Here is a 21793-nt window from a genome sequence, read left to right on the forward strand (position 1 = left end):
CTACATTGCCTGAACAATATTGCTGAAAATTCTTTTCCTGATTGTACTATTTCATCTTTTTGCTTCCTTGTACAAATACTAACATATACTAGTTTGTAGGTAGAATTTGGTTTGAAATATATTCTTTTGAAAGAAATAAGGCTGAAATCAATAAATAAAAATCGATAAAATGAAAAAACCAGTCGTCGCTATACGTTACACAAACTTTTCGTAAGTGTTTTATGTCGGTTGAAACAAGTGAAAAATGTAGAAACAAGAAATTGTCATTACCAACTCAGAATCCATTCATAGATGATCAATACACAAGAATTGAGAGAAAATTGGAATGCTAAACAAAAGAAATACGGGGTTAAATTAGACCCAAGCAAGACCATCAATCATACCATAGAATATTTACTTTAAATCTACGCGTGTGTTTGTTTACAGTCGCGTAAACAAACAGTTTAAAGAAACTGTAACTACGCGACACGAATTTCCTACCCTTGCTTTCTACTCTTTACTTTCATGCATGCATTTCGTTGCTTTCAAGAATTCCATTACTAAATTTCAACGATTATACTATAAAGCGAAAGAACGCAAGAAACTACACTCACTCATTTTCCACATACAAGACAAAAGATCAGATTTTCAAAGATGCCAGAAAAACGTAACAAGGTCGTGCCCGGCATCGCAATCAGGTATCCTTCCATGCAGTTTTCTCATAGAGAAAACTGGGATGGCTTTTCAGGTTATACACGAAATATCATCATACTTCACTTGAATGTGGAAGGATGGGAAACAAAAAGTTTTTTCCGTCTATTTATGTTCAAATAAACCCTAACCCTGTAGTTAACGCACTCGAAGCAGGTTCCTGTATGTAATAGGGATGTTGTTGCGTTGCGTTTGTAAACAATAGATCACCCAATATTTATGTTACTAAAATAAAGACTGAGGGAACTGTTCAATGTATCCCGAAAATACAAGCATATTGTTTTGAAATTAGCCAAGTTGTATATACGAATATGCTTCCATAAGATACATTGAATAGCTGTCCGTCTGATATAGAGAATTTTACCGTTCACAAAGCATTCCTGTAGAACCCAAGCATCAAACATAAAAAACTGTTACTTGGTTGTTACTACAGGAATGCTTTGTGAACGGTAAAATTATATTTTCTTTTATTTTTATTTAAACTGGTTTATTAGAAACTTCTGAAATCCTCATTTTTATTGACTGTATTTGTAACGACCGAGAAAAAAGATTTGTTTACAACCCCCATTTACTGTACTACCCTGTATCGCTCTATTCATTTAGCGTCAAGTCCCAAGTTGCTAACAACAAACAACGAACAGTGTAAACAAAGCAGTATTCATTCGATTCCCCTTTTTTGCTGCTGAAAGAGGCGAAATTCTTCTTTATATAATATTATTCTTGATAAATGAAAATCTGAATGCCTGATCAATTTGATGAAAACTTCGTTGGTGTGGACGATAACATAAAAAACATGGCCCGAGTGGGAATGGCCCTTGATCGTGAGCTAAACGGGAATACGTATTCATATGATTTAAAAGAAAACAGAAACCCTTCGTATGCACAGAATAAAGACTCCTTCGAACCTTTTTTCAAGGAAACGCCCAAATCGAAAAGTATCAATAAGCATTTCCAAGATTTTACGATGAATGGATCTTTAAGTACACAGCCAAGTGTAGAAAAGCCAAGAGGAAGAAACATGAATTCCTTTGAAGAAAATAGCTTCAACCGGTTAAGAAACAGCAGTAATCTGTTTCACATTGGGTCTCCCGCTTTGTCTGATCCTGGAAGCCTCAATCGAGCAACGGAGGATACGTCGAGCTATCGAAATAAGTTTTTGTCTGCTTTTCAGAGAAAGAGGGATCCAAGCAAAGGCGAAGAAGTCATGTTGGATGAATCTCCGTCTTTACTGAGGAAAGGATTGGACCAGACACCTCTAACAAAGCGTCAAAACAGGAATTTATTATTCGATTCCCCAAGTGAACGTCTCCCAAAGAAACCCGAAACTCCATGGCGGAAACCTGGTTTGCGATTTCAACCTACTCCGCAGCCTTCGAAACAGGCACTAAAGGAAACGCCGTCATCATTAAAGACAGCAGCCAAACTGATGGAGCAGTTGGACCTGGACTCGAACGATGTTCCTTTTGATTCTCAAAACCAAACGTCCTATCGTCTTCCAAACATGACAAACCTTTCTCAACTGGTCCAAGATCCAGCAACTGAAAATACGACTCGTGCCTCCCAAAGCGGTCGCTTGCCAAACCTAGATACTGTACCAATAGCAGAAACAGATGAAAAGCTGTTTTATGCTCACAAAGCTCTAGAACGAAAGCTCGAGGCAATGAAACAAGAACATTCTGACTATGAGGAAGAGATTCTACATCTTCGAGAGCGGATTGATCATCTTACGGATGCGTATAATCGAGAAAAGAAGAGAGCACGAAGCTTAGAAGATCGTATGTCGAGAGAATTAATGATGAAATATGACAATAAAGAATCCGAAAGTGTCGATCCCTCCATAACCTCAAGGTTGCTAGCGACTACGAAAGAGAAGGAAGCGCTTATAGAACAAGTCAAATCGTTACAAGAGCAATACGATCATATACAGCAAGTATATAAGAATGTTTTATTAGACCGCGAAAGCTACATCATGAGGTTAAGCACGAAGGTATCTGAGAACCATGAACTAAATAATGAAAATCAAAAGTTGAAGGAGAGGCTTCTTGTTTTGGAAGGCAAAGAAAATAATACAGATGAACTAAGGGATATAAAAGAAAGAAACCTTCCTGATTGGGAAAACAACCAAATTTTCCGTAGCGAAACTTCTGGAGGAAGAAACTTGAACGAACCAAAGGAGGTGGATAGTGGCTTGAAAAACAAGGAAAGTATACTACCTAGTCACAAGCAACACTCTCCACCCGAAAATCAAAACCTTGTGAAGGAACTGACGAAAGAAATCGAAAAGAGGAAGGCTCTGGAGCTAAAACTGCTTTCATTACAAAATAACGGAAAACAAAAGAACCATCGATCAAAAAGAGTTCATGTATCACCAACTACCAACAAGAAGAAATGGAAGAAGGGTGAGGAATCGGATTTTGCTTTGGATGGCGAGTCCGAATGGAGCGATGAAAGCGATTTCTTGGATACAGAAGACGAAGAAGTAGAAGAAGAAGCAAGACCAAGTATTCGAAGGAAAGAACCTGTTAACCAGAAAAGGAAACACTTGGATGATTATTCTGGATTAGTGGAAGACAGTTATTTAGGAGAAGAAGGTTTAGATTGGAGCCCTATGTTACAACCAGCTTTAAATAACACCAAAGAGAGAGCTCATTCACCTGAGCTACCAAAGCATATCCTTGATCAAGTAGATCATATCATAAACTGCAATGCTGTGCATAAGCCTGAACAGTGTACAGTGTGCCACGGACGCCAGCAAGAGGGTCCGGCAGTTAGTGATCTCTGGGGGAAAAATGAAGAGCCTTTGCATCCGGATGTGACAATGCGACCGAGTCAGCCTCCGCAGAAAGCGTTGAAGGATGTTATGGAGCAACTGACGAAGGAGTTGATGGGTTTGAAGAAGCAATATGAGACCTTCTCGAAGCGCTACAATTCGTTGACTCCAGAATATCACAGACGCAGACGCCAAACCCTAAAGGTCAAGCTGATCAAGATTTTAGAGTTGATGGAAAAGAAGTCAGACCAGATTTACGCTCTACATGATATACATATTGCTGAAACGTTTTGTGAAGAGTAATTATAAGCCGGCTGGTACGGTTGCGACTACTAAAACAATATGGTTTTCCTAATTGTTTTATATGAATTTTTAATCTTAAATAATTTTTTGTAATAATGAAGCTAGAATAGCATCGATATCAACGACTATTATTTCTTAATAAGTAGCGTTTTTTTTTTTTTTTTGTATACTCTATAATTTCATCTTTTAAATCTTGAGACAAAGAAGAAAACAAAGGACTCGGCCAGTGGTTCAACATATTTCGTTTTGGTACTTGCTTTGTTTACGCGTAAACAAAGCAAATTCGGGTAGCATGCACCGCTACTTGTGGTCTTTTGATAGTGTAGTTCGCAACTATATTTCATTGGATGGTTTGTGATGTGGACGGCCATCATCTTCTTCGCAAATATTTTAATGTTACCTAAGAGCCGCCTCCGACCCAATAGAATGACGCATGGAAAAACTTTGAGCTAGCGTTTTCGGAAAATGGTCGAAGCTCTTAGAAAATTTTTGAAGTCATAATATCATGACCTCCCCTGAAGTACGTAATACCACAAGTGGACAAACCGCGCACAACCGCTTGTTTACATGCCTGAATGTGCCCAAAAAGAGGACTTCAACGAGTGATTTACCAAGAAAATTTTCATTAATTATCCTAAATAAAAATCCACTGAATATTTCCTTTTCCCCCCATCAAAATATGTTTCTACGAACATAAACAAGAGTGTACTAAAATCCCTAAAAAAGGTGTTGTCTTATACACAATTCTAGACATGAAGTTTCTATCAAATGATAATGTATATTCAAATTTGCGGGTCAATTTCAGGCACCCGAGGTAACTAGATCGTTGATGCCGGGGCCCTCCGAGAGAACATTTTCCGAAAGCTTTATATATAGGAGTTCCCCGTGCAACCTTTTGCTTCTACCAACCATCAACACAGCTCATCAAAGTAAGTAAAAAAATGCAACGAGCATTGTTAAGTACTTTTACGAAATACAGAAAAGCAATGCTTGGCGACATTCAGGGATGAAAGAACATTATAGGTTACTAACCGAATTTATTTAGATGTACTCCGCTTCCAAGTCTCCTAAGCAATGGATTGCTTCTCTCAACTCTGAGTTGGATGTTCCTGCCGTCGACCGTCGTACTTCTATTATCTGTACCATCGGTCCCAAGTCCAACAATGTTGAGACCATGTGCAAGCTCCGTGATGCTGGTATGAACATCGTTCGTATGAACTTCTCCCACGGTTCTTACGAATACCACCAATCCGTCATCGACAACGCCCGTAAGGCCTCTGCCACCAACCCCCTTTTCCCCTTGGCCATTGCCTTGGACACTAAGGGTCCTGAAATCCGTACTGGTTTCACCATTGACGGCCAAGACTTCCCTGTCAGCACTGGTCACGAAATGATCTTCACCACTGATGATGCTTATGCTGAGAAGTCTGACAACAAGGTTATGTACGTTGACTACAAGAACATCACCAAGGTCATTGAAGTCGGCCGTACCATCTACGTTGATGATGGTATTCTCTCCTTCACTGTCATTGAAAAGATTGATGACAACAACTTGAAGGTCCGCACCAACAACAACGGTAAGATCTCTTCCAAGAAGGGTGTCAACTTGCCCAAGACCGATGTCGATTTGCCTGCTCTTTCCGAGAAGGACAAGTCTGACTTGCGCTTCGGTGTCAAGAACGGTGTTGACATGATCTTTGCCTCTTTCATCCGTCGTGCTCAAGATGTTCACAACATCCGTGAAGTTTTGGGTGAAGAGGGTAAGAACATCAAGATCCTTTGCAAGATTGAGAACCAACAAGGTGTCAACAACTACGACGAGATTCTCGAAGCCACCGATGGTATCATGGTTGCTCGTGGTGATTTGGGTATTGAGATTCCTGCCTCTCAAGTCTTCGTCGCTCAAAAGATGATGATTGCCAAGGCCAACATTGCTGGTAAGCCTATTGCTTGTGCCACTCAAATGCTCGAGTCCATGACCTACAACCCTCGCCCTACTCGTGCCGAAGTTTCTGACGTTGGTAACGCTGTTCTCGACGGTGCTGACTTGGTCATGCTTTCCGGTGAGACCGCCAAGGGTTCTTATCCCGTTGAGGCCGTTACCTATATGGCTGAGACTGCCCGTGCTTCCGAGGCTTCCATTCCCTACGGTAACCTCTACCAAGAAATGTTCTCTCTCGCCCGTAAGCCCGTCAGTTCCCCCACTGAGACTACTGCCGTTGCTGCCATCGGTGCTTCCATCGAGAGCGATGCCAAGGCCATCATCGTCTTGTCTGTCACCGGTACCACCGCTCGTCTCTGCTCCAAGTACCGCCCCTCTATCCCCATCATCATGGTTACTCGTGATGCTCAACGTGCTCGTCAATCTCACCTTAACCGTGGTGTCTACCCCGCCATCTACGAGCAGCCTGCTCTCTCCGACTGGCAACAAGATGTTGACGCTCGTGTTGCCTTCGGCTGTGAGCAAGGTTACAAGATGGGTATCCTCAAGAAGAATGACAACGTTATTGTCCTCCAAGGTGCCGTCGGTGGTAAGGGTCACACCTCTATCTTCCGTCTCACTAAGGCTGAGTAAATGTATCACTAGTCTTTGAACTATTGGAAACGGTAGGAAAGTCGGTAAACCTAAGCTGACATTTATTTTATTCATATTTTTGGATTCTTAATGGTATCGATAGTTTTATATACCTTAAATGATTAACTTTTATTGGTTAAGTCATTGTTTTATATATGGAAAAAATTAGTATTTAACGTTGAAAGGTTTACTGAATTTCGTACTGCTACGTATTCAATGTTGTGTAAAGTGTAGTAATAAAGAAAAGTACTTAGATTATGTTTTTTTNTTTTTTTTTTTTTTTCAAGTTTCAATGTGATCAACCTGTAGAGAGTAGTAAGTAGAAGTTTGTATGCCAACGACTAAGAAAAGGTAACCCTTTCCTCCCTAATAGGGAAAGTTGTGATTAATTTTGTTTGGAATAACGACTTTTTTACTGATATTGTAAGGTGAAGTGAATGAAATCTACTGGAAAGCGCAATTTTTCATGGGAAGAAGTGGCTACAAGACAAAAGAAGAGCTACAAGAAAGCTTCATAGGGAAAAGAAGTGAGCAACTTTACAATAGATGAATAAAATTAACTTTCAAGATAATCGTTTCTTAACCAAGGCAAAAAATCACCAAGACAAAAGCAGTAGTTGAATCCTAGATTTTTTTTCTTCTCCTAAACATGCACGTTGAGAGGAACAAGGAGGCGTAGAAGAAGAGGATTCTTCTGTTTACTTGGCTAAACAAAGATAAAGTTAGAAAAGAGACTGATTGTTTATGAGATCGGTTCAACGTACCATCGGCAGCATTTGCAATGTAGTTGACAGCATCAGAAACAGATGTAATTTCATCAGCATTCTTGTCTGGAATTTGGATGCTGAATTCCTCTTCAATTGCCATTACAACTTCAACAGCATCCAAAGAATCCAATCCCAAATCATTGGAAAAAGAAGCAGTAGGAGTCACCTGGAACAATGGTCAATAACTAAAAAAGTACAAAAAAAGAAAAGCAAAAAAGAGAATTTTGACTCTTCTTCTAAACAAAAACCTCTATCGAGGAAGAACTCAAGCACACAAAACAGGCATTCATAAGAGAAATCTAATCACACATACCTTCTTAGGATCTTGAATTTTGTCAAAAGAAGAAACCACCTTTAGAATTCGTTGCTCAGCGTCAGGACGAGCAACACTGTAAAACCGTAAGGGACGAAAGTTGGTCATAGGACGACCAGCGACGGCCAAAGGTCGAAAAGATGCAGCCAAACGAGAGAACATTGTGCTTAATTTTTGAATTGAAGATATATCACTCGAATAATTTGGCGTTTTGGTGTCGGTAAACGATCTTGGTGGTACAAGAAGGGATCTTTACACGACTGGATTGAATTTAGCAGTTCCGTCAACGACCAGATAACGAACTCGAACGAAAGCTAACGCATTTAAAAGGAAGCTTTCGTCCTCGTTTCTGCAATTCATATCTAAGGGATTGTTTTAGTTCACTTGTTTTCTGTTACGTATACAACAACAAAAAAGGCTATATAAGGCAGCATCTCGGCTTTCCTTTTAACCAGAGTCAACCTCCTCCTTTCTCTTCAGCTTTCATTACCTTCTTACTGAACTCCTTTCAACAAATCAGTCTATTTCAGAACATTTCAATTCACCTTCACAATCAGAAACTTTGGTTGTCTGGTGATTGTTAAACGAATTAGACATTTGTTAAAGGAATTCGTCTATCTTTTTCAGCCAGTTCTGCCCAAACTCGGCTGTAACTTTTGTCATTACCCCATATCATATTGATTCCAATCCTCCGGAACCAATACAAGAAGCATTCATATACCCTTTACTTTCATTATTAGGAAAAACTATTTTTTTGAGAATTTCATTTAGCACCTTTAAAAAACTAACACAATGAACGTCTTGACTCCTATTGCTGATGGTATTCCCAATGGATTCGCTAAAAGAGACCATCCTCTACAACCCAAGGCAATTTCCGTCTCTGATCAACCTATCCAAACTAACAAGTTCTATGGTAACCTTTTTTTGGAAGACCAAAAGTTTCCAAGTTTCCCCCAACCATATTCAGTGACATGGAGGAACAAGGATGATGGCTTCTCTGGTCTAGGCATCAGTCATACAGAAGCCAGCCAGTATGCATATGGACCTGATCCTAGTAAAACTCCGTGTGAGTTCTATATCAATCCCTTAGGATTATTCTCGTTGATTATTTCTGCGAATGAGTTTTCTAACGGAAACAAACTTTCCGCGAGTAATCCTCGTCATTTTTCCGTTCTAGTTACTCTGGAACCTTCCTTTTTATCTGATGGAAACATCACGATTCCTATCGTTACTGGAAGTGCATTCATCAGCGCCATTTACAAGAATTTGACCCCAGTCTTCAATTCGTCCATTATGGTAAAGTCGCTTGATAAGAGTGACTACAGTGGTGGCTCTAAGTACAAGGTCACGTTGGAGGATAACAAGGTTTGGCTCATTTATGCCTTCCCTTCCGACTCTAGCTCTTTTGATCTAAAAACAGACAGTAACCGTAAGTTAGTTGCATCCTCCAAATTTAACGGACTTGTCCAAATTTGCAAGATTCCCAGTTCTAGTGTCGATGACGGCACAGGTGACAAAACTTTTGACAAGTATGCTGGCGTCTATGCAACCGGCATCACTTTAAGTGCTAATGTTTCTGACACAACTGGTGAGTACTGGTTTACTTTTGATAAAGCTGGTGACAAATCTAAGAGTCCACTAATGTATGCTCTCCCTCACCATCAAAGTACTTTTGGCTCTGATACCCAGGGATCAAAGACGGGTATGGCTTTACAGAGCACTGTTAAGGGCACTATGATTGCTTATGGAGCAGATAAATGGCATTTAGTGGAAGAAAATCTCCCCAAGGATGTATGGTTTGTCCCTTACCCTTGGAATGGGGGAAATCAAAACAATTCTCGAGAAGTATTAGATATTATCCGTTCTGCTTGTGGGAAAGACGTGGATTTTGATGTCGTGACTGCAACAGATACAAATAGTATGTATGCGTCTGGTAAAATCCTCGCTAAATATGCTCAAATTGCTTTGGTGGCAGCCAAAGTCTTGCATATAGATGAGTACATGAAGACTAGTATTGAAAAATTGAAGCAAGCCCTCCACAGATTTATTGATAACAAGCAACAGTTCGCTCTTAATTACGATAACACCTACAAAGGTATCATTAGTACCGCAGGTCTTGAGGATCCCCTTGCCGACTACGGTAATACTTATTACAATGACCATCATTTCCATTATGGTTATCATATCTATGCAATGGCTATTGCTGGCTTATTAGATCCAGATTGGGTTGCGGATCCCCAAAACGAGTTTGTTAATGCTTTGATGCGTGATGTAGCAAATCCTGTAGAAGATGATAACAACTTTCCTTTTTTCCGATCCTTTGACTGGTTTAGTGGTCATTCTTGGTCTAAAGGTTTGTTCGCAAGTGGTGATGGTAAAGATGAAGAATCAACATCTGAAGATTACAACTTTTACTACGCTATGAAACTTTGGGGAGCGGTTAGAAAGGATGAAAACATGATTAACCGTGCAAATTTGATGCTGGGAGTAATCAGAACGAGCATGAATGATTATATCTATATAACTCCCGAGAACAATATTCAGCCAGAAAAAATACGTGGCAATTACTGTGCAGGAATCACTTTTATGAACAAGGTTGACTATACCACCTATTTCGGTACTGATGAGTACTTGAAGCAAGGAATCCATATGATCCCAATCACTCCTATCAGTGGTTACGTTCGTACTCCTTCTTATGTAAAGTCAAGCTGGGATGCTAAACTTGCTCCAATTATCAACAGTTTTTCGAACAATTGGACTGGTATCCTTTATTCAAATTTAGCTATTACCGACCCCACCGCTGCATGGAACGAGTTTGTTTCTCCCAATTTTGAGGACTCTAATGTTGACGAAGGTGCTTCAAGAACTTGGTACTTGACATTAGCAGCCTGGATGGGTGCCTTGCCTTAAATGCTATATGTGATAATATGTTTGGCATATATGAAAGAAAGTAATGAAAGAAACGACAGTTATGAACAGGCAGGCTTAGCAATCTCTTTACAGAGAGTGCTTTTACGACAAACCTTTAGAAGTTAGTCTAAAATAAATTTACAGGCTACTTGCTACGGCAAACGTAGTGCTTTTACGAGTGCATTGAGGAAGTAAAATTGATTACAACTTTAATTGCATTCCTCTACATTTTTTTGTGAAATTTAAAATATATATATATATATTAACAACATTATTACCAGGTACTTCAGAGAAAGTTTAGAAGGACATTGCTAGTTGGAATAGGCGAGGTTAGGAAGATACTGCCCTACACATAAACGTAAATCAAAAGTGGTTTTAAAGTGAGAAAAGAGTACCAGAGACTTGTTTAAAAGAAGAGAGAAAAAAAGAAATATTTTACAGCTTTTCAAATATACGAATGAGTAGAAATCTTGCTAATCTTGGTAAGAAGGAGGTCGAATTAACATTCTTTTCCCTCTTTTTAGTTCTGGAGACGTTACTCTGTGTTTAAAAAGCATCAAGGTTCATAGAGCAAGTAAAAAGGGCTTGTTCACAACAGTGTTCTTTGGGAAATTCCTAGCTAGAAATAGCATAGCCCTTCCATACTGTCAAGATGGCTTCAATTGTTTATTGGAAATATCTAATGATGTTCTAATAAGTCTCTCTTCAGATATATAGCGAGTTATGTCGCCTTTAGGAGGGCATCTATCCATTTTGTAGACATGTTATTCATAATGAGTTATCAAAGATCATCATTCAATGTATATGTTATTCATTGAGCGTTCCTATTCAACCTCAAGACCCATTTTACCCTTTTTTCTCTGACATCAAAGAAGCAAAATGTAGAGTGTCAAACATACATATATAGGTATACATAGAAGAACAAAGTTTCCTATGGCGGAGATTACCATTCTCGTAATCCTTTCGTATAAAAAAAGAGAAAAAATTCTGCATCATCATAGAACCAAAAGTCAATTCACATCTGACCTGTCGATTTAATTCTTGATTTTGGCAGACCAGTCAAGCCAAGATCCAGTATAATTTCCAACACTAAAACATGTTAATAATAACTCTAAAAATGGAAAACCAATTTGCACATACTGATCATAACCTAGACCGGACAATATCTTAGAAGCAGTCGTACTACGTGCACCAGATCGGCAGTAAACAACCACACTGTCCTTAATGGAAGGTTTATGAAAGCCATAAGTGTCCATAAACTCCTTCTCTCCAAGCTTTAACGCATCTTCTAATTTACTAACAGGAAGGTTGACTGCCGTGTTGATGGATCCTGCTTCATACTCACTTGGCTCACGAACATCTGTGATACAACATGTCAATACAAGAGTCTTAGAAGAAATACTATTTTGTGTTTTCTTACCAATTAAAATGGGACCTTTGCTTTCAGCCTTGGCTCGTTTACTCAAGTCCCTAACCTACCAATGTATTAGCAAACCCCACTCCAATGCAAATTCATGTCCATTTTTTTTTTTTTTATCGTAAAGAGCAAACAATTCTCAATTAAATCACGAATTGACCCTTGAAGACAGCAAATAATTATTGTTACACTTACTTTTTCGAAATCATAGATTGCTACTTTACTTCGGAAAGACGCTGTTTGAAAAAAGCGCGAGCTTAATCCAGTAGGCATTCTCTGAATTACTCTCACAAACATACTCAACAACTATACAGTACCTGAGCCAATCCAAGAATGGAAGGGTATTGGTTAAAGGTAGGTGATATGGAAACCTGAAATCATTTTTTGCTTAGGAATATCAAATAACTCATGATGCTTATTTCTTCATAATAATAATGATAATCATGTCATTCAAGATTATATTTCAAAATTGGATTTCCTAAAGCGAAATCTCAATATTCAATTCCTACAAAAGCGTGAACAGGGCCAGATGGTCTTCTTATTTCTATTAACTAGCTTCCGCAAAACCATTAAACCTTTTAACCAGAGATATACCCCATTGACATCTGTTCTTCATCAGGTCATGCTTGGTAACCAATGGCAATTTACTGAATTTTGTCCTGCAAGAATTATGGCTTTCAAAGAAGAATAAAATCTATAATCTCCTTATTTTCTAACTTGCATAAATATGGAATGAACACTCCAATTCATTCTTTAGTGAATACACGTCCTCGTAACCAAAAATACCTTTTATAAACCATTTCCTGGAATATTGCAAAGTCCCATTAAGGCTTACAATTAATGTGAGAAAAGAATGCTAAAATTTCGTTTCGGCCTTTTCAGAATACTTCTTTTATTAATGCCATACTTGTAGATTTGTTTGAGTAGAATATACCGAACCAAATAAAATCTTTTTCTTTTTCTTTGGTTTTATTTTTTGAATCTTATTGAGACAGTAGACAGAAGATTCTTTAATTCGCATTTTTTGGCTAGTTGAATATGCCCAGGAAAGCCAAATCATATTAACTCAGAGTTCGTCCTTTATACACTGGATTGTATCGTTGATCTTCGAAATTATAGCATTTATCCTTTTATAAAGTCAGTAAGCGAATGACCGATAAGTCTTCAGAAAACGTACTCTGCTTTCAACTGTTCAATTTCTGAATCATGATCTCTGGTTTCCGAAGATAGGGATAACTGTTCGATTTTTATTGTCTAAGCATTTGAAGAATGAGCAATCTGTACTTGACTGGCCATATGTTTCTTACTTTCTGTAGCTTGGATCGCTCCAATCCTTGCAGTTGATCCACATAACCCTGTAATTGAGGGCTACTCAAATTCGCTTGAAGCTTTCTGATATCCAAAGAAACCTCATTTAAACCTTCTGTTACCAGTTGGACGACGATCCCCATCTGCTCTAATCCAATTGTTTTTTCATGGTTCGCCTTCAATGACCTTTTCTAGGTTAAGCCAGAATCTTTGTGCTGTACACTTACTCCTCAAATTCTTTATATAGTTGTGTCCTTGTATCTTGCGCTTTTAAAATCTTCTGCATCGTTTCCTCCATTTTGGAAGTATGGTCAAAAGCAAAAACCTCTACATTCGTAAACATCGACCACTGCAGAATTCGATCGCATTCTTTTTCTTATATTCCTATCAATAACAAGAACATAAAAGGGTTCGAAGTTTTTAATAGTTCAATTCACTGTAAAAATATTCCAAAGAATTAAAACTACATATCCTATGCTCATTGAACATAAAAACCATTGATAAAAAAAAAGGAAATTAAGAATCAATAAAACTACTTCGTATAAATGTTCCTTGCTTCCTATTGTTCCCATTATTTACACTCTTCATTCCTCTTATGCAACCTTCCACATTTGTTCGAAACTTGTGAAAACTCTCAAACGACTGGTTTTTAGGAAATTGATGATCAAATTAGATTAGAACAAAAAGAAAATATGAAACGATGTCGAGAGGAATCTGCGTGTCTTGAGATGAACACAAAGAAAAATAAAAATCAAATGGACTGTACGTAGACCATATTAAATTGTTCTGGATTTGTTCATTTAACATTACAGTAAAAACATTCGTTGGTTTATTTTTTATGCATGATGATCGCAGCAAAGATACTACTGGTTTGATGTTTTCAGAAAAGGTAAACTTTGTAACAAACGGAGATGAAACTTCTTGTGAAGGCCCTTGCGACTTTTGCGAAAAATCAACTCTTCTACACGATTGCGATCGCTGTACTCGACCCGTCTGCAGAAACTGTTCGACGCTTGTGTAAGTCCCATACCAAAGGTCTTTGGATTAAAATGCTGATACGGTATAGTTATATGAAAGAACAGACAAAAGCAAGATGTTTAGACTGCTTTTAATTATGTTATTATAGATCTAATTTACAACATCCGGGAAGCACGAAGTCTTACCCCCAGTCGCTTTTTTCTCGGACCTTGCGATGATTGTAACGGGTTTTTGGAGGTACTTCCATTTGGAGATTCCATTTCGCTCGTTTCTATGTTTCTCGATTGTTCCGTTCCCTCATTGTGAAGAGAACACATGGGTCGTTCAGATACGTTTGGACTAGATAAAGAGCTGGCTTTTGTGAACATTGAAGATTTCTCATTGGAGACGGTCCTTCTTGGTATTTTTCTGTTCCCTATATCTTTTACCGAAATCCCATGCAGTTTATTGTTTGAACCGTCAGTCAGTAACGTCTGCTTTCCTTGTTGATGAAGAAACCTAGTTTTACCTACGTCTGATGTCAACTGAGGGTCTTCCTTCTTTGAAAAGAATTCTCTAATGTCGAAATTTCCCTTCCTTTTGAGAGTATTTTCTTTATTTAATGGTTCATCTGGAACTTCCATGAACTCTTGATCCCTAGCTCTTTTCTGTAGTTCCTTCTCCGCCAGTGAACGAGAACATACAAAAGCGGGCTTTTCGGTAGAACTTTTTTCATCCTGATATGTCTTATTCGGTCGATCACTTATTTCTTGTATGCTAACGTTTTGAACGGTGCCGTACTCCTTTCGATTTAATATTATACTGATTTCAGAAGCTAACTGATTATTAAATATAATATCCCTTTCTGATAAATATTTCCTTGTTTCATAGCTTCTCAGAAAACTACTAATATCCTGCTTTGAGCTGAAATTCTCATTATCGTTGTAGGACCCGACTGAATTTTTGAATGACGATATATACAATAAAGCTTGAGCTCGTGTTACGCCAACATATAGCAATCTTCTCTCTTCATCTACGTCCTCTGAACGTGAATGAGGGATAATATTTTCACAGACACAAGGAAGGAAAACGACTGGCCATTCCAAGCCTTTTGCAGCATGCAAAGTAGATATAGTGACCTTTGAAGATTTTTCTTCTTCTTTGTCGTTGCTCGCTAAAGTGACATGTCCGAGAAACTTTTGAAGAGAAGTTTCTTGTGGTCCTTCCTCTAATAGACCCACCTCTTCCTGTTCAGCAAGAACATCACTTTGCTGAACCAATTCCATCACATTGTCCCATTTTTCATCATATGTCTCTGGATTTTTTTTGCGTAAAAAGTCATAGTATTTAATTTCGCGCAGAACCGAAGATATTAAGTCACTAACTGACTTCTGTTTGTCATGAGATTCTCTGTCGAGCCGTTCTATTAAATCAATAAAATTTTTCACAGATTTTAGAAATGATTTGTCTTGTCTTTGAGATAGGAGGATATTGTTTTCGCTTACTTTGACTAGGATTTGCCAGAGTGGAAGATTTCGCCGTTCACTTTCTTCAAGAAGGCGATCAACTTTTGTCTTCCCAATATTCCTAGTAGGCGTATTTATAATTCGAATTAACGATGTCGGATCTCGATTAGCAATCACTTTCGCGTAAGCTACAACATCACGTACTTCCTCTCTGTCAAAGAACTTGTGAACTCCGACCATCCGATATGATACTCCAAGCTCTGTCAAAGCATGTTCTAAGCTCCTTGTCAAACTTGACGACCGCACTAGAATGGCAAAATCATCATATGTAAATAAACGGGGACAGCATTCCACGATGCGTTTTATTTCACATGCAGTCCAATATGATTCCTTCTGATTCGTCTCGAATTCTCGATATGATGGCATTAAAGACATAAAAAAATCACTCTTAAGTCCTTTTTGCGGTCTTGCCTTGTCTTGGGATATGATGGAGAATGCTAGTTCCAAAATGGAATACGCGGACCGATAGTTCATTTCCAAATTCAGTACTTGTGTTCCTTTAAAATCCTTTGTCATTCTATTTAAATTTTCTATTTCAGCACTTCGAAAACCATAAATAGATTGATCGGGATCACCAACAATAGTAATAGCTGTATCCTTTTGAGCTAAAAGCTTTAATAAATAATATTGAATTCTGCTAGTGTCCTGGAATTCGTCGATCAGAATATGTTTAATGTTCGCAATACATGACGGATATGTTTGAAGCAAAAGAATAAAATGTAACAACAGGTCGTCAAAATCCTGATGTTGTTAGTGAAATGCTACTATCCTCCAAACATACCATTAAATTGTTCTTTCTCAGTGTTGTCTGATATAGCTTATAGAGCTCGGTGGATTGATAACTTTGAAGTTCCGGTGGAGGAGCATCCATTCCTCGTAGTAAAATTAGTTCAGGGCTATTAGCTTTTGCAAGTAAGCCAGAAGATTTCATTTTTGATATTCTGGTTAAGACATTTTCGGGTGTTAATTCTTGTCCTCGAATACCACTAGCTAAGGAATTTTCTGCCTTTTTAAGTGTAGCCAACAGTCGCTTAACTATAGCTTTCCTATTTCAATAAAAATTAATATATTCAATCCTCAAGTCTCAAACTTACGCGTCGCTTCTGTCAGCCACCAACCACTTCGGAGCTAGCCCAATGTGCTTTCCATATACAGACAGGTACTTATACGCAATGGAATGAAACGTACCAGAAATGATTTTGGACGATTTTTCGTTTCCAAGAAGTGTATGGATCCTTTGTTTGATTTCGTTTGCTGCTTTATTGGTAAACGTTGCGACTATAAGATCTCGAGGATTGCAGTTTGCAACTTGTAATAAATAAGCGACTCGGGAAGTCAAAACGCGCGTTTTTCCTGAACCAGGACCTGCTAAAATTTGCGTATATTTATGAGCAGACTCGACGCTGAGTCGTTGTTGAGTGTTTAAAGACTGTAAATAAGACGGTGCGGACGCCATTCAGTATTTTACTAACATTAGAAATCTTACTTAAATAGAATATCTGGAAAAAAGAGTGCTTGACCTGTAATTTGGGACAGAGTAGGAAAGGTTTGGTTGTTTTCAGTACAAACATATATATGTCTAATAATAAATGAAACGCGTCGTGAAAAGTAAACAAAATTCCGTTAAAAACCGACCTGAAAAGAGAATGGGGTACTTCATATCAATAAAAAACGCGTAAATAAATAATTTATAATCCTCTCAGGACGAAATATCATGTCGAAACCATTACCAGATCCATTTTTACGTTTATTGATGAGCTACCTACTCGGATACTACCAATACTAGAAATAATCCCTATGCGGAAGATAAAATGAATTACTAACCTATTTTTCTTTATTTAACGCAGAAAACAATGTTGAGAAAAACGTTCCAGCTTTTCAGCTGACAATGACTGTCACCCACGTAATGTATAAAACCTCACCGAGTTCAAAGTATCTTACCTCACTCTCCTTCAAACATTTGCCTATTTCAAACGAATAAATTACAAAAGAAAAGCTATTAAATTTTGGAATTTTGAAAAAAAAGGACAATGGATAAAATGCGTAATGCTACTCACGCTGGCTCATGGTATATCGATAATCCCACTTCACTTGAGAAGCAACTTGGAGGCTTTACATATGCTTCTGATCCTCCAATTGAAGGAAAACGATTCATAATATCACCGTAAGTGCTTGGGATTGACGAATGGCAATAAGTCGTCACTGGATAATTGGCTGACAGTATGCTTTAGACATGCAGGATACATGTACAGTGGTAGTACAGCGACTCAGGCGTTCCAAAGAATTAATTTTGAAAACAGAAAACGAGTTTTTATCCTGGGACCTTCACACCATGTATTTACTCGAAAGTGTTTAGTGAGTCAAGCCGAAGCTTGCATAACACCCTTTGGAAATTTAACAGTAGATCGAGAAGGTAAGAAAAAATTACTTTAAATGGAAGAGGAAGAATCAATTCAAAGTTTGCTAACTGTCAAAAGTATGTCAGGATATTATTGAGCAAAATGACAACTGTTTCAATGAAATGAGCCTAACGGCCGATGAAGAAGAACATAGCATCGAAATGCAATTTCCGCTACTAGCTTACCACCTTCAAAAACAAGGCTGCCTCGATCGAGTAAAGATTGTTCCCATCATGGTTGGTGCTTTGAGTTCAGAAGCTATTCAAACAGCAGCAAACATCCTTTGCAACTACATTGTAGATGAAAAAAACGTCTTTATTGTTTCTTCTGATTTCTGTCACTGGGGACGTAGGTTTGGTTACACTATGTACTTGAACGAAACGAATGATTTGGAAGATGCGATTATCAGCTTTCGAAGAAGAGGTTCAATTGAAAATCCAAAAATTTATGAATCTATTTCCGCTCTTGACCACATGGGTATGAAAATTATATCAACGAAATCAAGCCGAGAGTTTGGCAAGTATATTCGATTGACCCACAATACGATATGCGGACGTTATCCTATTCAGTTAATTTTAAAGTCCATGGAGCTAGCTCAAGTGTCCAATCAATTTGAGTTTATTGCTTATGCTCAAAGTAATCGTGCTAGAAATGTGTCCGACAGCAGTGTGAGTTATGCTGCTGCAATTGCATAGCTAATACAGCTATGGTCGCTAAGTATTAGGATCGTGTTTTATGAGTCCTACAAATTTTTTATTAATGATTCGTTTTTATGACTATTATTCCAATTATGTTCCTTAATTGCCTACTGCATTTTGTTTTATTTTCATCGAGTTTCGATTTATGGTTAATGTTGCTTGACTTTTGAGATTAGAATTGAGCAGATGTATCATGCTAAATGTGATCATGCGAGCAAATATAATATTTTTCCTACGACGACGAAAGCAGCAGATTATAACCTTAATAAATCCGCAGTCATGGATCTTACTTTATTAGCTTCGCTGTGTTAATATTTATGGAGTAAAATGCAATTGTGCATAAGAAGTATTTTAAAAGGATAAACAAAATGGGTTTCCTAGCTAAAAAAAATAAAAAAAAATTCTTTTATTTTTTTGGAAAACCGTGCTTGCTTCCTATTTACTCTTATATGCTGAAGATTTGCAGTTTTCGGAAACGTAACAGCTTTCAATCAATTCGATTAAGGAATTTGGTGTAATTTCGTTGCGAAAATTTGATTACAAGAGAATGAATTCATCATTAGCAAAACATGCTTGCCTTAGAATTCACTTACGAGTGATATGTCATACGGACGTTACCTTACGAAAGTCGCATATGTAACAAATTGAATTTATTCAGAGCCATTGAGAATTTAAAGTATCTTGATTCTTCTAACATTTATTCTAACAGTCGTCGAATTGAAATCAATTTTCTGGAATAAATCGTTCGCGTACATCGATTGAAGGTCTTAGTTCGTGAAGGAAACACTTGTCACTTTATAGAAATACTTGAAAATATCCATAGGAAAAAAGGTTTGGATTCCTGTGAACGAGTATTCGCTCCTTTCACACCCGTTTTATCGAATTTTGATGATAGTAGTATACGTATTCTGGTTTCTTCCTTAAACTAGTCTCATTATTTTTTTGGATAAAAGTTGAGAAGAGCAGTAAGTTTTGAGAAAAGATTCTACTTAATCGATATTTGTAAGTTTATTTGCTCTCTTTTTTTTTTTCTCTTTACGCAAATCTTTTTGGGAGTTTTGTTTTGCTTCAGGAATCTATTTTGATTTTGTTTTTCGAGGAATAAGTCCTTTTGGGCCTGATTGTTTATTTTACAATGCCTCCTCATTCCAGGTTATCGTATGGTGCGGATAACTATTCTCCAAGAGAAATTGACAACCACGGTTTTGTAGGTAATATGCATACTTCAGCCATGATATCCGTGGATGGGTCTGTGGAAATGATGTGTTGGCCACAATTCGATTCTCCTTCGGTATTTGCTCGTATATTGGATGCTAGAGCTGGACACTTTTCCATTACCCCTGTAGAAGAATCAAGCTGTAAGCAAATGTACGAACCGTCAACAAATGTGCTACATACAAAGTTCTATTCTGAGCGCGGTGTTGTTCGACTGCTTGACTTTTTTCATCGACAATGGGAAGATTATGAGCCACTATATCCTTGGCTTATTAGAAGAGTTTGTTGTATCAGAGGTAGCACTCGCATTAAGATGGAATGCTTTCCAGCATTCAATTATGCAATGGAGAACCATGAAACAAAAATTATGAGAGCCCCTAATTATCTTCAGGCCGAGTTTTATCCTGCTTCTGGATCCCCTCATTATATTTTGGATGCTATCCCAGCAGATGGCGATATTTCAATTCCTTTGGAAATTACTCGACCATCGGAAAGACTCGTTGATGGTGGAGGAATTACTTGTTATTTGGAGTTAGAAGAAGGTCAAGAGATAACGTTTGTATTTCGACAAAATAAGTTAGGTCCTAGTGTTGATTATATAGCAACGAATTTGCTTGATAAACTTGAAGATTCGACTAAAAGGTATTGGAGAGCATGGATTCAGCAGTGTACTTATACTGGCCGCTATCGGGAATTTGTCCAGAGAAACGCCCTCACCTTGAAACTTTTAATTTACGAACCTACAGGAGCAGTTGTTGCCAGTCCTTCGTTTTCATTACCAGAAGACTTAGGTGGTGTGAGGAATTGGGATTACCGATTTACTTGGATTCGTGACTCTGCTTTTACAATCTATGCCTTAGCACAGCTTGGATTCCGAGCGGAGGCTGTCGAATATATGTCATTTATATACCACATATTAAAAAAAAAGAACACGGATGGAGGTATAAATATCGTTTACTCTATCCGGGGAGATACAGAGGGTCTTGAGGAAAAAGAACTAAATCATCTGCGAGGATACTATGATTCTCGGCCTGTTCGTATAGGGAATGGTGCCGTTAATCACCTTCAACTTGATATTTACGGCGAACTAATGGATGCTATATATATTTATGATAAAAAATGTCAACCAATAGCTTATGACTTATGGTTAGAAGTTCGACATATATGTGATTACGTATGTGCCAATTGGAAGCGACCTGACAAAAGTATATGGGAAGTACGAGGGCAAAATAGGAACTTTTTGTATTCAAAAATTATGCTTTGGGTGGCCTTGGATCGGGCACTTCGCATTGCCTTTTTGAGGTCTCTTCCCTGTCCCAAACGAATAGAATGGATGGATATCAGGGATGAAATTTATGAAACAATTATGCAATCAGGATACAATGTAGACAATGGCTATTTTGCTCAGTCTTTTGAAAACATAGATATTCTGGATGCTGGTGTTCTTGTTATGCCTATGGTTTCTTTTATTTCTCCCACAGATCCTCGGTTCCTTAGCACTATGGATAACATCATGAAACCATTGGAAAAAGGTGGATTGATGAGTAATGGGTTAATATTCCGCTATAATAACTTTGCATATGAAGATGGTGTGGGAGGCGATGAAGGTGCTTTTACAATGGTATGTTTTTGGCTGGTGGAAGCACTAGCTATGGCCGGCTGTCGAGGATATCCAAAGCTTATATCCACTGCTGTAAGTATGTTCGAGGATTTGGCTCGTTATTCAAGTCATCTATCTATATATTCAGAAGAATGTTCCCTGTCCAGTGAGTCTTTGGGCAATTGTCCTCAAGCCTTCAGTTCAATTGCTGCGATTGCTGCCGCTCATATTCTGGATAAGGCTCTTTCTGTAATTAACGATGTTTAATGAAAGTCCAGTCTTTTAATTTAAAAGTTATAATGTATTAAGTACTCACCATAGTTTCTCTCTTATTCTGTCATTTTT

General features: G+C 38.0%; 10 protein-coding genes across 10 annotated transcripts; 6 read left to right on the top strand and 4 right to left on the bottom strand.

Moving 5' to 3' along the window:
* Positions 1-1325: 1325 nt before the first annotated feature.
* Positions 1326-3911, top strand: SPOG_02714 (spindle pole body protein Ppc89). The gene has a single exon (XM_013168655.1). It carries the CDS (start codon positions 1430-1432, stop codon positions 3761-3763), a length of 2334 nt encoding a protein of 777 aa, XP_013024109.1. The 5' UTR covers positions 1326-1429; the 3' UTR covers positions 3764-3911.
* Positions 3912-4307: 396 nt separating this feature from the next.
* SPOG_02715 (pyruvate kinase) lies at positions 4308-6598 on the top strand. The gene is made up of 2 exons (XM_013168656.1): positions 4308-4692; positions 4809-6598. Exon 2 carries the CDS (start codon positions 4809-4811, stop codon positions 6336-6338), a length of 1530 nt encoding a protein of 509 aa, XP_013024110.1. The 5' UTR covers positions 4308-4692; the 3' UTR covers positions 6339-6598.
* A 43-nt stretch (positions 6599-6641) lies between these two features.
* SPOG_02716 (type II fatty acid synthase component) lies at positions 6642-7663 on the bottom strand. The gene is made up of 3 exons (XM_013168657.1): positions 7419-7663; positions 7103-7271; positions 6642-7044 (listed from the first exon to the last, which is right to left on the bottom strand). Exons 1-3 carry the CDS (start codon positions 7578-7580, stop codon positions 7037-7039), a joined length of 339 nt encoding a protein of 112 aa, XP_013024111.1. The 5' UTR covers positions 7581-7663; the 3' UTR covers positions 6642-7036.
* Positions 7664-7773: 110 nt separating this feature from the next.
* On the top strand, positions 7774-11172 carry SPOG_02717 (endo-1,3-beta-glucanase Eng2). Its single transcript, XM_013168658.1, has one exon. It carries the CDS (start codon positions 8211-8213, stop codon positions 10326-10328), a length of 2118 nt encoding a protein of 705 aa, XP_013024112.1. The 5' UTR covers positions 7774-8210; the 3' UTR covers positions 10329-11172.
* On the bottom strand, positions 10891-12093 carry SPOG_02718 (protein phosphatase Fmp31). Its single transcript, XM_013168659.1, has 4 exons — positions 11941-12093; positions 11749-11803; positions 11469-11688; positions 10891-11417 (listed from the first exon to the last, which is right to left on the bottom strand). The coding sequence occupies exons 1-4, from the start codon at positions 12040-12042 to the stop codon at positions 11363-11365; spliced, it is 432 nt and encodes a 143-aa protein (XP_013024113.1). The 5' UTR covers positions 12043-12093; the 3' UTR covers positions 10891-11362.
* A 143-nt stretch (positions 12094-12236) lies between these two features.
* Positions 12237-13393, bottom strand: SPOG_02719 (uncharacterized protein). The gene is made up of 4 exons (XM_013168660.1): positions 13281-13393; positions 13053-13239; positions 12923-12999; positions 12237-12872 (listed from the first exon to the last, which is right to left on the bottom strand). Exons 1-4 carry the CDS (start codon positions 13349-13351, stop codon positions 12812-12814), a joined length of 396 nt encoding a protein of 131 aa, XP_013024114.1. The 5' UTR covers positions 13352-13393; the 3' UTR covers positions 12237-12811.
* A 210-nt stretch (positions 13394-13603) lies between these two features.
* On the top strand, positions 13604-16609 carry SPOG_05373 (uncharacterized protein). The gene is made up of 3 exons (XM_013168687.1): positions 13604-13815; positions 13866-14070; positions 14120-16609. The coding sequence occupies exons 1-3, from the start codon at positions 13746-13748 to the stop codon at positions 14163-14165; spliced, it is 321 nt and encodes a 106-aa protein (XP_013024141.1). The 5' UTR covers positions 13604-13745; the 3' UTR covers positions 14166-16609.
* SPOG_02720 (ATP-dependent DNA helicase) lies at positions 14187-17126 on the bottom strand (the record flags this gene model as incomplete). Its single annotated transcript, XM_013168661.1, has 3 exons — positions 16631-17126; positions 16318-16582; positions 14187-16277 (listed from the first exon to the last, which is right to left on the bottom strand). The coding sequence occupies exons 1-3, from the start codon at positions 16990-16992 to the stop codon at positions 14187-14189; spliced, it is 2718 nt and encodes a 905-aa protein (XP_013024115.1). The 5' UTR covers positions 16993-17126.
* A 440-nt stretch (positions 17127-17566) lies between these two features.
* Positions 17567-18630, top strand: SPOG_02721 (uncharacterized protein; the record flags this gene model as incomplete). The annotated part of the gene is made up of 3 exons (XM_013168662.1): positions 17567-17700; positions 17768-17949; positions 18014-18630. The coding sequence occupies 3 exons, from the start codon at positions 17567-17569 to the stop codon at positions 18628-18630; spliced, it is 933 nt and encodes a 310-aa protein (XP_013024116.1).
* Positions 18631-19768: 1138 nt separating this feature from the next.
* On the top strand, positions 19769-21715 carry SPOG_02722 (glucan 1,4-alpha-glucosidase; the record flags this gene model as incomplete). Its single annotated transcript, XM_013168663.1, has 1 exon — positions 19769-21715. The coding sequence occupies one exon, from the start codon at positions 19769-19771 to the stop codon at positions 21713-21715; it is 1947 nt and encodes a 648-aa protein (XP_013024117.1).
* Positions 21716-21793: the final 78 nt, after the last annotated feature.

This window comes from Schizosaccharomyces cryophilus (assembly GCF_000004155.1).
Source record: "Schizosaccharomyces cryophilus OY26 unplaced genomic scaffold supercont4.4, whole genome shotgun sequence".
In the NCBI taxonomy this organism is placed as follows: domain Eukaryota; kingdom Fungi; phylum Ascomycota; class Schizosaccharomycetes; order Schizosaccharomycetales; family Schizosaccharomycetaceae; genus Schizosaccharomyces; species Schizosaccharomyces cryophilus.